Source organism: Haliotis rufescens, unplaced genomic scaffold (genome assembly GCF_023055435.1).
Source record: "Haliotis rufescens isolate VD_foot unplaced genomic scaffold, xgHalRufe1.0.p SCAF_20, whole genome shotgun sequence".
Lineage (NCBI taxonomy): Eukaryota > Metazoa > Mollusca > Gastropoda > Lepetellida > Haliotidae > Haliotis > Haliotis rufescens.
In genome coordinates this window covers 8,647,309-8,662,656 of record NW_025963891.1, presented here as the reverse complement: position 1 = coordinate 8,662,656, position 15,348 = coordinate 8,647,309, and the positions used below count along the sequence as shown (strand labels likewise).

The following is a 15,348-nucleotide window of genomic DNA, read 5'->3' as shown; positions in this document are numbered from 1 at the left end:
ACGGCGGGTGACACCAGAAATGAGCTTCACATATTATACCCATCGAACCCGGGTTTTCAGCGTGCGAACTAACGCTTTAACCACTAGGCTACCCGACCGCCCTGGTGTTACTGGAACATGACATCGTTGTAATACTGAGATACTGTTCAAAGCGGTATTATAGCTCACTCATTCACTCACTAAAGCTCCGAGGAGTATATTCCTCCACTGAGCTGGAGTGAGTGAGTGAGTTTGGTGTAATGGCGCCTTGAACAGTATCTCAGTGACATTAGGGCGTGTCAGGTTGAATGCATTTGTCCCTTGGGTAAAACCAATGAGCGCGGCTACTGTGTACATACCATGGATCTTGCATCGGGCGAACTTTTCGAATCAACAAACCAGTGCATCCTGGCAGCTAAGGGACGCAACTCTGCAGAGCAGGCTAAAGAGCGAGTGCGTTGGTTTTGACGCCGCTTTGAACAGTATTCAAGTCACATCACGGTGTGTCAGTTTATTGTTGAAGAAAAGCATGTTCAAGACCTCAATGAGGCACAATGATGTTATTGAGTATTGAGTTCTTGACATTATTTTATATCAAATACCATATATCGGTGTGTGGTATGTGATAAAATGTATTATTATCAGTGAGTGAGTGGATGAGTATGGTTTTATGCCGCTTTTAACAATAATCCAGCAATATCACGGCGGGGGACACCAGAAATAGGCTTCACACATCATACCCATCTGGGGAATCGAACCCTGGCGTAACAAGCAAACGCTTTAACCACTAGGCTCCCCGACCGTCCCGAATTATCAACGAAGTGAAGTCATCATCATTTTGAGCTGATGATCTTCTCTTGGTACTCCATGCACCAGTGTTGTCAACCAGCATGGTATTGTTGTTGTTTTCAATCCTCACCTCAGAACATTCACATAATAATATAGCGTTGCGATGTCGTAACAGGTGTTCAATAATCGCGTGTAAAGCAGATCATTTTTTTACTTTGATGCAACCATGTTATCGGCGCTGATACAACCACGATATCCAGGACAACCTGTGGACACAGTGCATGATGGGATACACGTTTCGCTAAACTTTGATGGAAATCTTTAAGAGGAGTTTATTGGAGCTAACTCATCCCTGAACCGGAACACGACACGTACCGGACGGTTTAATCTTCTTACCACAATATACTCCGTATCCTCCCTTGGTACCGTATTGTACTAAATGTACGTACTATGTGTTTGCTAATAGGCTATAGCCACTGACCGATGAGGGACAGATCTTGCATTTGATATCATGTTAACTTATCTGACGTGTTAAAATCATATCGGCTATCCAATCACAGGCCACGTCACTTACGAGATGGCGAAAGTGAAAGCCCGAATGTCTTTTCTAATCCTACAACCTCGAAAAGGTTAACACGAGGCATTCCTAACGACGTTTAAGGGTTTTACGACTTACTGAATGCTAGACATCGTCGATCTCACGCTTCAATGGGATTAATATTTGAAACGGAAGAGATTTTCCATAGCCCGTGGTAAGTTCTACCATGCAATCTCGACCATCTATAGACATACCAGAGTTTCTTTTCTTCAAACTGTGTTATTATCAAATTTTGAATCGAGAACCTCGTTAAATATATTTCAATGCGTAGTCTGGAAAGGGAGTCGCCATTTTGAAACGAGTGTCGTAAAGTTCGAGAAAGCTGCTTTCTGATTGGCTAATGTCGGCATCCTGTCAGTCACATCATTGGTAGGTCAAAGTTCGCGAAAGGTACCCGTGACCTGTAATGGGATGTCCTCAGATCAGTGGTGTAGCGAGTACTAAGATCTAATTTTAATGAGATTGACGTCAGAGCACCCAGTTGGTATCACGTTACTGAACGAGACCGCCTCCGTGGTCAAGAGGTAGAGCGGGGTTCGATCCCCGGCCGCGTCATACCAAAAGACGTTAAAAGATGGTATTTGTTGTTACCCTGTCTGGCGCTCGGCATTAAGACTGGGGTATTCGTGTTAAACTGCGGCATGGTATCTCAGTGAGCTAGCACTATAAATCGGCACCAGCCCGGACTAGTACAAGCAGCCACACAAACACACACACGTGCGATATAAGTGCATATAAGTGTTATATAATCTTGAACGCGACGTTAAACCCCATTTCACCCGCCGTTACTGCACGAACATTAGACTGACGTTAGGTCACGTGACCTATAGGAGGAAATGCCCGCTGTGATGCAGGTCCGAGGCGTTTAATACTGTGTTCTTGAAACCAGGACGTGAGGCAAACCACGGATCATAATCAGGTGAATCTGGGATTCGAACCCGTGACCAGGAGAGCTGGAAGCAAAGGTCGCAACGATGAACAGGAACCAGTGTGCATGACTCATGTGAACTGTATTGACCACGAACTCATTAAACGACTAACAAAATTCTAACGAACTGATCTTAGGTCGGTACATGTACTTTTAAGCTGCGTAGTGTATTAAAATGTAAACAAACCTGAATTAGGACAACAACAGTGCACTGAGTTAAAATACTTGGAAGGTGATCAACAGATTTAGAAAAATCAAGATTTGCACTAAGACTGAGGTGAATAAGTACTTTTTGAAAATGAATTTAATATCGACATAACAAAACTTAGTCTAAGAGAAATCTACAAATCCTACCACCGCGATATGTACAGTACCCAAAGGGAAAGACAAATCTGTCTTATGCTTTAACGGATATAACATCACTGTTGGCGCTGACCGGATAATGCTTTTAATTCTACTAATCAACGTTTGCAACATAGATATGTTCAGATGTTGACGTGAAGCCATTATACACCATTATGATTCTATGGAATAAGCATCGATTTAATTTTCGGCTTCCCGGCGGCAAACTCTCAAGTTCTAGGATGTACTTGTGTTTCGCAACATCAAAGGTCTGACCCAATATATAAGCTCACCCCAGTCATAACAAATCTACAGCGACCTAAAATACGCCTAACCCTTCTCATCAAACAACACACAAACAGGTAGCTTAAGTGTATCAAAATAAATCCTGAATGTTAACGGTCGTATTTACCAGCTCCTAAGCAAGGTACGCGTAGATTTAACGCTCAGATTGTAGTGAAAGGTTTTGCAGCCAAGGCTCCAAGTTAGACATGGCATCGGTTTGTTTTGTGCTTTCAATCCCGATACTAACTTGTATTTTTCGTGGCAAGAGCCGAATCTTCTGCTTGATTAAAGCGTTCTCGAAGTTTAATATACTTCAAGTTCTTATCTGTGTAATCCCGTTATACGACGCGGGGATATCAAGTCTTCTCCGGCTGCGCTCGTGTACTCATTGCCCACATGGCCAGAGCAACTGCGGCTGAGGGTTATTGGTACGAGAGTGATGTATTTTACAGATTTCTTTTAAGGTCAACATGTTCTGAATGTGAAATATGAGGGCAGTGCTTTATTACGCTTTATTACGCCATTCATACATTTTATCAAAAGTAATCAAAATGCCATTAGTTAGCAGGAAATGGATTATTCAAGAAATGTGTTTGTAAATGTAGGTTTGGTAGGTGTGGGTAAATATGCTTGTTCCTGTAAGCCTACGGGTGCAATGGGTTAGGCAAAGCTGCTGATGATTTTATTTTGGCTTAGTTATCAGTTCGCACGATAAACTGTGTATATTTATATAATTATAAAGGATAACTGGTCCTGATATTAAGTACTCTTGTTAGGTGTTGATTTAACACTGATAGTGTCTGACGCTTTCACACCATCCATATGTCTTTTAAGCCTCTTGTATATTTTGTTTTATTCAACCAAACATATTGCTTTCGGGGTTTTGAATTATCGTCAGAAACAAGTTATTGTTTGTTTGTATCGTGTTTCAACATACTGATTTTATTTTTACTAAGAAGGGAGTAAATTTAAAACATCAACGCCTGAGATAACCCGTGTCGATTTTCCGCCGAGACACATTTAATTGAGCGTCAAAAGCAAAAAAGCGGTGAAAATTATATGAATGGATCACTAAAAATCAGTGATGTCGACAGTAAATTGTTTGCGAAAAAGGTAAGCATGTCCTGCCCTGAAACATGTTGTTTGTTTGTTTGTTTGTTGTTTTACGCCGTTCTCAGCAATATTCCAGCTAGATTACGGCGGCCCCAAACACACTAAAAGTAACCACTAAACAATAATTATCAACATTTACTGAGGGTGAATTCAATATGAGCTTACGTCTAAGTAGTGATTGAAAGAAGGCGCCGGTGGCCACGGCGTCCCAATTCGCTGTGCAGAGTTGCGTCTCTTAGGCACGCAAGAAACCTTTGATCGTGGGTTCGAATCCCGATTCGTCCCGATTATGTTTTTCGGTTTGTCAGCTCTACACACGTGCTCGTGGGTTTCATCAAAGTGGTAAACGTCTGAACCTGCATCACTTCGGGCTTTCCTCCCACATCAAGCCTACACGTGGTGATATAACTGGAATACTGTTCAAAGCGGCGTTAAACCTCACACACTCAATATTTAAAAATAAGATTTACAGGAATATCTTGAAAAGTTTACGGATAATTTCCCTTTGATCAAACGAGTGAGTGTTTAATTACAACGTTTTCAGCAATAATTCAGTAATATTACAGCAAAGGATACCGGAAATGGGGTCTCACATACTACCCATTTGTGGATTCGACCCCTAGCCTCCTGAGCAAGGAGAGAACGCTGCAACCACTAGCTTAAACAGCCATCCCTTATTTCACTCGTTGATATTTAGTTTGATTTGGGGACGGGATACCATAGAAAGCTAGTTGTGCTCCAGAGTTTGGACTGAAATGTACTGTCAGATTAATGTACTAGACCGCCTCCGTGGTCTAATGGTAGAGCGTCCGCCCGGTTCGTTCCCCAGCCGCGTCATACAAAAAGACGTTACCAAGATGGTACTTGTTGTTACCCTGTCTGGCGCTCGGCATTAAGGGGCTAAAACAAGGACTGGTCGGCTCGGAGTCAGTATACTGTGTCTGAGTGGGGTATTCATGTTAAACTGCGGCATGGTATCTCAGTGAGCTAGCACTATAAATTGGCATCAGTCCGGACTAGTACAAGCAGCCACACACACACACACACACACATACACGTGCATGCACGTCGCTATATAAGTGCAATAATCTTGGACGCGACGTTAAACCCCATTTCATCTCACCTCACCATTAATGTACTGTTGAAATAATTGCCTGACAATATAGATCAGTTGTTAATGACTACATTCCAACCACCTTGATAACGGTGTAAGAATCATCAATGCAGCAAGTTTGTTATCCGTGAAGTTGTATGTTTTCTTACTTGCTCACCATCTTCTAGAAGGCCAATCGAACAATTAAATTCCAACCTTTCACTCAGTTATTCCCTGTGAAATTGTCCTTATACAGAATACCGGATTTACGAATCGCGGTGCGTTGTGACATCCATGCATGGACAAGGTCATGTGTTGATTGGGGCGGTCAGGTAGCCTAGTGGTTAAAGCGTTCGCTCGTCACGCCGAAGACCCGGGTTCGATTCCCGACACGGGTACAATGTGTGAAGCCCATTTCTGGTGTCCCCCGCCGTGATATTGCTGGAATATTGCTAAAAGCGGCGTAAAACCATACTCACTCACTCACTCATGTGTTGATGAGGACACAAGGGCACGTCGTTCTGTGTATCTGGTAGCCAGGTCACAATGAAGCAACGTCGGTGACGGAGAGTAGGTGGATGGGTGGCCTTCTTTGCTCCTGTGAGTTTCTTTGGCTACGGTATTCTGACACAGTGAGGATGGTTAGGCTCATCATCAGCTCAGGGCCCTTGCCCCCTCTACACGCAGCCCAGAGAGCGAATGGGACTTCTCCCAGGAAGCGCTGCCTAGTCAAACCCACCCAGGACTTTCCGGAAAATGTGAAGACTCCCCAGCACTGCAGCCTTCTGAATTACCCAGATTGTCAGAAGGGCTGTATCCTGGAAGCAAACCCGGGAACTCTCCCAATGTCAGTCAACAGATTGGGAGGTAACAAACCTAAGGCACCGAGAACAAAGGGGAGTCGGACAACTTGGTACTTGGGATGCAAGGGTGACATTTCGAAAGCGAGGTCCGCATATTTGACATGTCTTTCCTGAAGCTTGTTAATCACATTTGTGTCAATAATACAGAAAATTCAATGATGGAACTGATTTCATTGGATTCATCAAACAGGACTAGAGCAGGTTTGTTGGCCTGGATGCGTCTAATGCTGTATACGGGCCTATTCCAAAGAATTGTGTATTTATCATTTTCCATGACGCCCTCTACATATATTCTGGGCCGTAACTATGGATTATTATTATTATTATTATTATTATTATTATTATTATTATTATTATTATAAACTGAAACCCGCCCAGAAGGAAAGGTTTCCGTTGGAGTGGTTTCCGTCTTGACGAATGGTTTTCACTGTGTACTATTTCAAGACAAACTGACCAATACTACGTCGTTGACGACCAGACAACTTTATCACTCGGTCATCAGATCACCTTCATTGATTCGGGTTTTCACGGTGTGATAAACCCTCTAATGACAAATCTCGTTTACATTAAAAGCTAATTATCAATCTGATCCGCCTAAGAATAATCCCGCGTTTGTGTGGGGTTCCCAGTAGTCGATGATGGCTGTGAGAGGCGACTATGTAGCTGTTGTTGTCAAGCTTGCTGACGTGTTGATTGCGTGGTTTCGTATCCCGAAGGCATGGATCAATGCCCACAAGACCAAACACTGGAATGTCTGGTCCAAACTTGATTATATACATGACAGAGTCATAATGCTATTATATATTACTGAATGCAGACACACACAGAGACACTCAGACACAGACACGACATACAGACAGACAAGTACATAGTCACACCCACAGACCCATACACACACCGACACATACAGACACACATTGGCACACACAGGCACACTTACGCACACAAACAGAGACACAGACACACATACACTGACACCGACACACTCACAAGCACACTCAGAAACACACACACACACACACACACACACACCTTCTCAAAATCGTCCAAGTTTCTGAAACTGACCATAGGTGCGGTCACCCTGGAGTTGGCCCTCTCATTAACTCGTTTGATTATCAATCGCACGTTCTAATTATCCTGCTCCGTGAGGCTGGTTATAAGGGCAGTTATGCTCATTATCTTGGTGGTCTTCTTAGCAAGACTGGAACCCTGGAAGCATTCAGACGACGCACTAAGAACGTGAGTGGACATTTTATGGCCAATAATGGTGCCAGAGCTATCATGCATGGACGGGGGGCGAGCTAAATGGGTGTTCCACCGTTCTGGTATACCAGGCGAGGGCTTTCACGACGTGGACTTTATTGGCAAGATACCCTGTAGTTTCGCTCCGAGTATTGAGCTTTTTGCTGATATACGTATGTTTTCAAGATAGGCTAGTTTATTTCTATAAATAAAAGAAGATATATTTATCACGGAGTGATGAAGCATATCCCTTGGGTTTTTTAACATAATAATAATATGATCATCTACATGTATTTATAATAAATATAGCGTCGAGTTCCAACAAAGCTCCTCACGTGTGATTTACAATAAATTGTACTTACAAAAAACATAATGTGGCGGTTCAAAAATTGGCCCATAACAGTATTTCCACCTACGGATCGCCAATGTCTTCATATTCTTGTAGTTGTCTTTCACATGGCAATACGTGTATTTTCAGTTCTCTGTGAAAGGCCAGGACGAGTTGGTGCTGACTTTATTGACATAGGAAGTTTGTTAGGTACAGCTGCGGCACGTTGAAAACGAGTTTTGTTCTTGATTTGATATTTATCATTAGGGCTTTATTTGTGATCTACTGCATGTAGACATTTAGGGTTTAAACTGATGGTATCAACGCGTACAAACATTTATGGAACTGAAATTTGCAGTCTTCATTTGATGATTTGTTAACTTGATTCTCTTACACAAAGGAAACATTCGATTTTACATTTTATCCAAATGTCCAATGAAGCATTGGTAACGTTTTAATAGTTTCTCAAATAGTTTCACAGTGCAATCTACTCCAATGTGTCCAACAAACACAGCGTGTAAACACGCGGTTTCACTATGTTAGAAGACTCTGTGTGGAATCTTTTTGCAGAGATTTTAAAAGATTTATACCCACCACATGCTAAAGTTTATGTTCTAAAACAACCATCAATCATTTTAATAAGTTATTTAATATTAATTAAGACACCGTATCAATGGTATGTGACGATTACGTCATATTTTCAACGTGCAGGGTGTCTCTCCGAGCTTGGTGATAACACACAGGTCGACTCCATAACAAACACATATGACACTAATTGCCTGTATGTTATTGATTTTACTTTATAGCGGAGCGCGAAGGAATGCGATAGGAGAGGCGTTTATACAATGATAATATGAAGCACAACTTCTTTAACATGCGTAGTTCGCGAACACCTGGTATCATCACTATTTGATTGTGATTTATCATCCAAAACTGGCTCCCACAGGAGATATCGCTTGGATTAGATCAAGCGATATCTACACTGGAGATATCGCTGCAATGAAGTTACACCACAATGCTTTGCAGACCATTGTGACGTCACTGGTTACCATGACGTCACAATCAAATGACATCACTAATGGCTCTGCTACTGAAGCTGATAGCAGTACTTTTTACACTGAAGACACTGCTAGTTACTGTCTACAAATTGAAAAAGTTTGAAGAATGATTTTGGATGATAAATAAAATCTCACCCTCGTGTCTTTTGATATCAGATCCTCGAAAAAACCCTCGAAAAAAACTCGTGTTGATATATTTGATATCAAAAGACACTCGGGTGAGATTCTCTACTTATTAACACATGCTTATGATATAGTCGGAATCGTACAGTGGATTCTGTTTTAATAGATATTTTTTTATGATAATGGAAACGATTCTTGTCGCTTTTGTTTTTTGGACATGTGTAGGATGGTGCAGGATGTTTTGTTTGTTTGTTGTTTAACGCCGCACTCAGCAATATTCCAGCTATATGACGGCGGTCTAGATCTGTAAATAATCGAGTCTGGACCAGACAATCCAGTGATTAATATCATTAGCATCGATCCACGCAATTGGGATCGATGACATGCATCAACCAAGTCGGCGAGCCTGACCACCCGATCCCGTTAGTCGCCTCTTGTGACAAGCATAGACGCCATTTACGGCAAGAAGGGGTTACTGAAGACCTATTCTACCCCGGATCTTGGTCGATGATGTAGCAACCCGCCGTTTGGTCGACTTTGGTCGTCCGTGTTGAACATTCATCTAAGATGTATTCAACTATTATGACCATCAGATCCCCATTTCCATGAGACATTTAGACGTGTAACCTGCCGGGCAAAAGAAAGTATACACAACAATATTTTAATGGTTCTTATGAGGCCTTCATGACGTCTTGTATTAGGATCAACTTTTCGTCATACGATGTATGTCTTGTATGAGGAGCTGACCATCTGACTTCTTTTTCTTTGCTTTGCAGGATCTGGTCGAAGATGACGTCATGCTTCTGGATACGTTTGACGAGGTAAAGGAAGTTAACATTTGTTTGAAAAGAGAGTTCAATGAGAGCCATTTTGAAATCAAAGATAGCGCCCGAACCAACAACAAAAAAGATAAAATGCACTTTGCAATATACAGTAAATGCATCTTTTTTTAACTTGAAAAATAACTAAAATCAAACTTCACCTTTTTTCGATCAAATGATGCTACTTCCCTCAAACACCCAAAATGATTACCTTCAGGCAAAACTAATGACTTACGTCACAACACACTACTGTAACAATATTTTCCTAAAACTTATCTTTTTTTATCATCTAGATATTTGTTTGGATTGGCAAAGGAGCAAACGAGATTGAACGGAAGGAGAGCCTCTCAACTGCTATGGTAGGTGTTCTAATAACACAAACAGATGGCTGGCACTGAAAGTGGATCAAACGTGGTGGCAGGGTTGTTGGGGAACACGGGAATACAATGGTTTAAATAACAGTTTGCTCATGTTGTCCATGTAACAGAATACCCATCCATCAATTCAAGTGGATGTACGATATTACACTTGACAGTGCAATCAGGGACAGATAATCTCGCAAAACGACATCTGAGTTCAATATTCTGTAGCAGCCAACATCTGTGTACGACATTTTCTCTCAACGACAACTGTCTCCGACATTCTGTCTTCACGAATATCTGAGTACAACCTTTTGTCTTCACCAACATCGGAGTACGACTTTCTGTCTTCACCAACATCTGAATACGACTTTCTGTCTTTACCAATATCTGAGTACGACATTCTGTCTTTACCAACATCTGAGTACGACATTCTATCTTCACCAATATCTCAGTACGACATTGTGTCTATTGTGTCTATATATATATATTGCATCATATAATTGTTTATTCACGCTCTTCAGTATAATATTATAATAATTGCTGTCTCCTAGGAATACATACGCACGGATCCTGCAGGGCGGACCCCAGACAACACCCTCACCATGCAGATCAAACAGGGATTCGAACCCCCGCATTTCACCGGCCATTTCCATGCCTGGGATCCCGACAAATGGAGTGTAGGTATCACGTGGTTACGGCCTGAAATATACAGTGTCAATACTCCCCCATATGCATTGGGCAGCATTGCAAGAATTCGGTGTTGGCAGCAATAACAGCTGCTCGCTATAGGGCGATGTCCATGATTTCCCATGCAGGTTGTTCAACCCTGCTTTAGCCATTAGTGATATGAACTAATAACGTTTATAAATACAGTAAACTACGGTTATAACGAACTCATATAACAAATGTTATAACAAATGTTAGTTCGTTATAACCGTAGTTCGTTATAAGCATATATATAGGATATATATAGCATTTATACAGCAAATGGCCGGGACCAAAAAAACAGTTTGTTATATCCGCCAGTTCGTTATAAGCGTGTTCGTTATAAACGTAGTTTACTGTAAGTCATTTCCAAATCTATTGTTTCTATAAATTAGCTACTTGAGTAAGTGTTCCTTATTATTAACTTTGTTTGTTTATTGTTTAACGCAACTCTGCAATATTCCAGCTATACGACGGCGAGCTGTGAATAATCTGGTCTAAACCAGACAGCCCAGTGATTGATATCATGAACATCGATCCACGCAACTGGGATACGATGACATGCATCAAGCAAGTCAGCGAGCCTGACCACCCGATCCCCTTAGTCGCCTCCTACAAACATAGTCGTATTTTACGGCAAGCATGGCCTTATTATTATCAGTTAGCTTAGTGGTTAAATCATTTGTTCGACACACCAAAAGCCCGGGTTCGATTGTCCGTATGGGTACGAAGTGTCGATCTAATTTGTTGAGAAAAAAAACAGTTGAAAGGGGCACGGGTGGCCCGGTCGTCTAAGGCGTCGTCATTCATTGTAAAGAGTTATGTTCCTTATAACTGTGGGTTTGAATCCCAGATTCTCCCTGATTATGTTTCTAGATTTATCAGTAGATTTAAGGCCTGCATAACCTCGAACTTTCCTCCCACATTAAACCGACACGTCATGATATGATGTTTGTTTGTTTGATTGATTGTTGTTTAACGCCCAAATCAACAATATTCCAGCCAAATGACGGCGGTCTGTAAATAATCAAGTCTGAACCAAACAATCCAGTGATTGATATCATGAACATCGATCCATGGAATTGGGATGCAATGTTCATGATATCAATGAACCTGACCACCACGTCGTGATAGGAGCTCGATACTGTTCAAAGCGGTGTTAGTTAAAAACTTAGTTACTCACCAACATTTATTGTACATTACAGCACGGCAAGTCCTACGAGGACATGAAGAGAGAGCTGGGACAAGAGAACGTGGCAGCCACAAGAGTGCAAGAGGTGAGGACATGGGGAGACATGCTTTCAGTACGCGCTTAGTCTGTTGCAGGTTCAGCTGTGTTCGGTTTATTTTGTTTGTTTGTGTAACGCTGCACTCAGCAATATTCCAGCTATATGACGACGGTCTGTAAATAATCGAACCTGAAACAGACAATCCACTGATTGACATCATGAGCATCGATCTCCGCAGTTGGGATACGATGACGCGCATCAAGTCAGCGAGCCTGACCACACGATCCCGTAGGTCGCCTCTTACGATAGGAATGGGTTGCTAAAGACCAATTCTGACCCTGATCTTCACTGGAACTCACGTGTCTTGTACAATAAACTACGGTTATAACGAACTCAAAGGGACTACTAATCTTAGTTCGTTATAACCGTAGTTCGTTATAAGCATATATACAGCATAACTACAGCAAATAATCGGGACCAAATAAGTAAGTTCGCTATATCCGTCAGTTCGTTATAAGCGTGTTCGTTATAACCGTAGTTTATTTTACTGTGTTCCGCTGGGGCTCTTCGGTTTGGCCACGTGGTTTTATATGCAAACACTGTTTAGTCCACTCGAGTTATACAATTAATGGTTTTGTTCCGAGCAAGTACAATGCTTTATATCTGTTTGCGTTATATTATTGAATTCCTTGCATTTCCAATGCAATGGATGGATGTCTAATATTCTTATGAATTTAGTCAGCATGGGTTCCATGATAACGTTTTTTGCATATAGTATGCACTGAATACATATGTAGTCTTTAGGTGGATGTCTAGTCCTTGTAAACATTATGCATTTCCTCTCTGTTGTTACCCTGTCTTGCGCACGGCATTAAGGGGCTAAAACAAGGACTGGTCTGCTCGGAGTCAGTATACTGTGTCTGGGCGAGATGTACATGTCAAACTGCGGCATGGTATCTCTGTAGGCTTGCACAATGGAACCGACATTAGTTCCGAATAGTACAAGCAGACACACACACACACACACACACACACACACACACACACACACAAACACACAGCATGTGTTTAAGTTTAATGCGTCAGATGGGGTAGCCTAGTAGTTAAAGCGTTCTCTCGTCACACCGAAGGCCAGGGTTCGATTCCCCACACTGTTTCAATGAGTGAAGCCCATTTTTGTTGTCCCCGTCGTGATATTGCTGGAACATTGCTAAAAGCGGCGCAAATACAAACTCACTCACTCACTCTTGCGTGCATGATTTATTTAGTGAACTGGGTTTATGTTGTACAATTGTTTGTTTTTCCCATGTAACGAGTCTGGTGAGGCCCTAAAGATACATAAAGACGGACATGTCCATTATGTCACCTAGCAACATATGTCTGAACTGGACGGTGGCACATCAAATAAAATATGGTTTTATACAATGATTTCACATCGTTACAATCGATGTTTTAAATTGCACTGACAACGTTTGGATCGAAGCTCAATGTATTTGCATAATGTCCACAACCACAACGCATGTACACTGCTCAATGCTCATTGAATGCCATACCATTCTGCACTGGTGCAGTGTTTATTAAGTCCATGTTTCTGGTGAGTCAAGACATTCATCGTGTCTAATTAAGCCAATCTTAGGCGTATTCTAATGACTCATAGTTAAGAGACGTCCCTCCATGTCCACTGAGTACCAATACATCTGAGGTTTGAAATTCATAACGACACAAAGACAATAGCCTCTTCAGGAACAGTCTCCATCTTCGGACATCAATGATTCAAAGTATCTCAATTAATCGCCAGTCGAAGCAGCCAAATGCTGTTGACATTTCTTTACCCGTGATAAAATTAACAGCGCAAGCCCCGTTCTCAATCCTCATTCAAAGCGGCTCAATTACGCCCGGCCTATACACCACAGCTTACTAATTGCCAGCTTCTGAAAACACGTGAAACTTGAAGATGATCCTCTCCATGCTGCAGGCGGATAATTAAGACAGAAGGAAAACCTCTTTGGTCAAATTGTTAAATACCGCGCGGGAGTTTCGTCAGGGCACAGTGATGGAAACCACATCAATGTTTGTTGATTCCGAGTTTAGTCATTATTTGTCTAGTAGTGGTATACTAAGAGACTCTGAGAAGAGGTGTTGAGGTTGGTGTTGAGATGGATGAATAGACTTATTCTGTAGAGCGAGAACGATTGGGAATGCGGATGCAATGTCTGTAGTTTCTGGTAGAGAATAGGCGACATCGCTATGGCCACTCCTATGATGAGGATGCTATTCTATCTTAGCCAAATATATTTTCAGGTTAAACCAATAAGTACAGATGAAAATGGGGAGATTATATTTTGTTGGGTTTCTGATCCCATGGATTGGATGCCCTTACTGTCTAAAGACTTTGTAAACGAATGTGCTTCTATTTCAAAACATTAGAACCTTATCCCTGAGTAGTATTGTCTCGGGGTTGGGTTGTTCCGAATATAGATCAGAAATCATCTCGAGAGAGAGCATAGATAAGAGTGCTGACATGAAGACTAGATAACGATGACGACATAGATTTACGTCGTGTGGCTTGACATGGGAAGACCAGGTCCCCAGCACCCCATGCTTGTAGAAAGAGACGACTGACAGGAGCGTGTGATCAGGCTTGATGGTGTGGATGGGTATGGGTGTCATCGTGTGCCGATGTCGTGGGTCGGTGTTCATGTCTCACGGGTTTTCCTGGTCCAGGGTTGATTATTTAAAGGACGTCGTGATAAAACTGGAATTGGTGCTGACTGTGCCGTTCAACATCACTGTCTGATCAGTCGGTGTCCCTTCTGGAGATAGGATACGTTCCAAGTACCCGTTATACGAGATGGTTAAATGGGAGTAGGATTGCATCGCAATTACTTGATATGGTTTGCAAGCTTCCGTTATGTTTGTGTTTGTTTGTTTGTTTGTTTGTTTGTTTGTTTGTTTGTTTGTTTGTTTGTTGACCCGACCAATATTCCACACTATATCATGACGTCCTGTAAACAATTGCGTTAGGGTCAGATAAACCAGTTGTTGGTATCATAGAGCCTTACCATGAGATCCAAATTTAGCGGTTTACATGTTTACATGCATATTTGCTGAAGTCTGGTGTATAACAGTGAGAGTGTGAAGATTTAGGCTTTACAAACGATACAATGACAAACAGATCAATACTTATTTCACCATTCGTTCGGTGACAAGAGAATTCAGTGTATTGCCTGTATATCTGACAATCATCAGATACCCATCATAGTTAATTCCCTTAAGTCCTAAGGATAGTAGTGTAGCCTAGTGGTTAATGGTCAGCCCGCCGCACAGAAGGCCTGGGTTCCATTCCACACATGGGTACAATTTGTGAAAACCCATTTCAGGCATGCCTGGTATCACCCGTCGTGATATCCCGGACGCGGAAAGTTTACGTTGCAATTGTGACCAAACTATAGTATCTCATAAGGAAGAGAATTTATTTATTCACCTGATG

General features: G+C 41.8%; 1 protein-coding gene across 1 annotated transcript in view; it reads left to right on the top strand.

Moving 5' to 3' along the window:
• Positions 1–15,348, top strand: part of LOC124130931 (advillin-like) — a 107,394-nt gene that overhangs the window by 77,305 nt on the left and 14,741 nt on the right. Inside the window, exons 22-25 of the mRNA XM_046493989.2 lie at positions 9,518–9,562; positions 9,856–9,921; positions 10,476–10,601; positions 11,835–11,906. Of these exons, the coding sequence (XP_046349945.1) occupies positions 9,518–9,562; positions 9,856–9,921; positions 10,476–10,601; positions 11,835–11,906 (309 nt within the window). The remainder of the gene's footprint in view (positions 1–9,517; positions 9,563–9,855; positions 9,922–10,475; positions 10,602–11,834; positions 11,907–15,348) is intronic.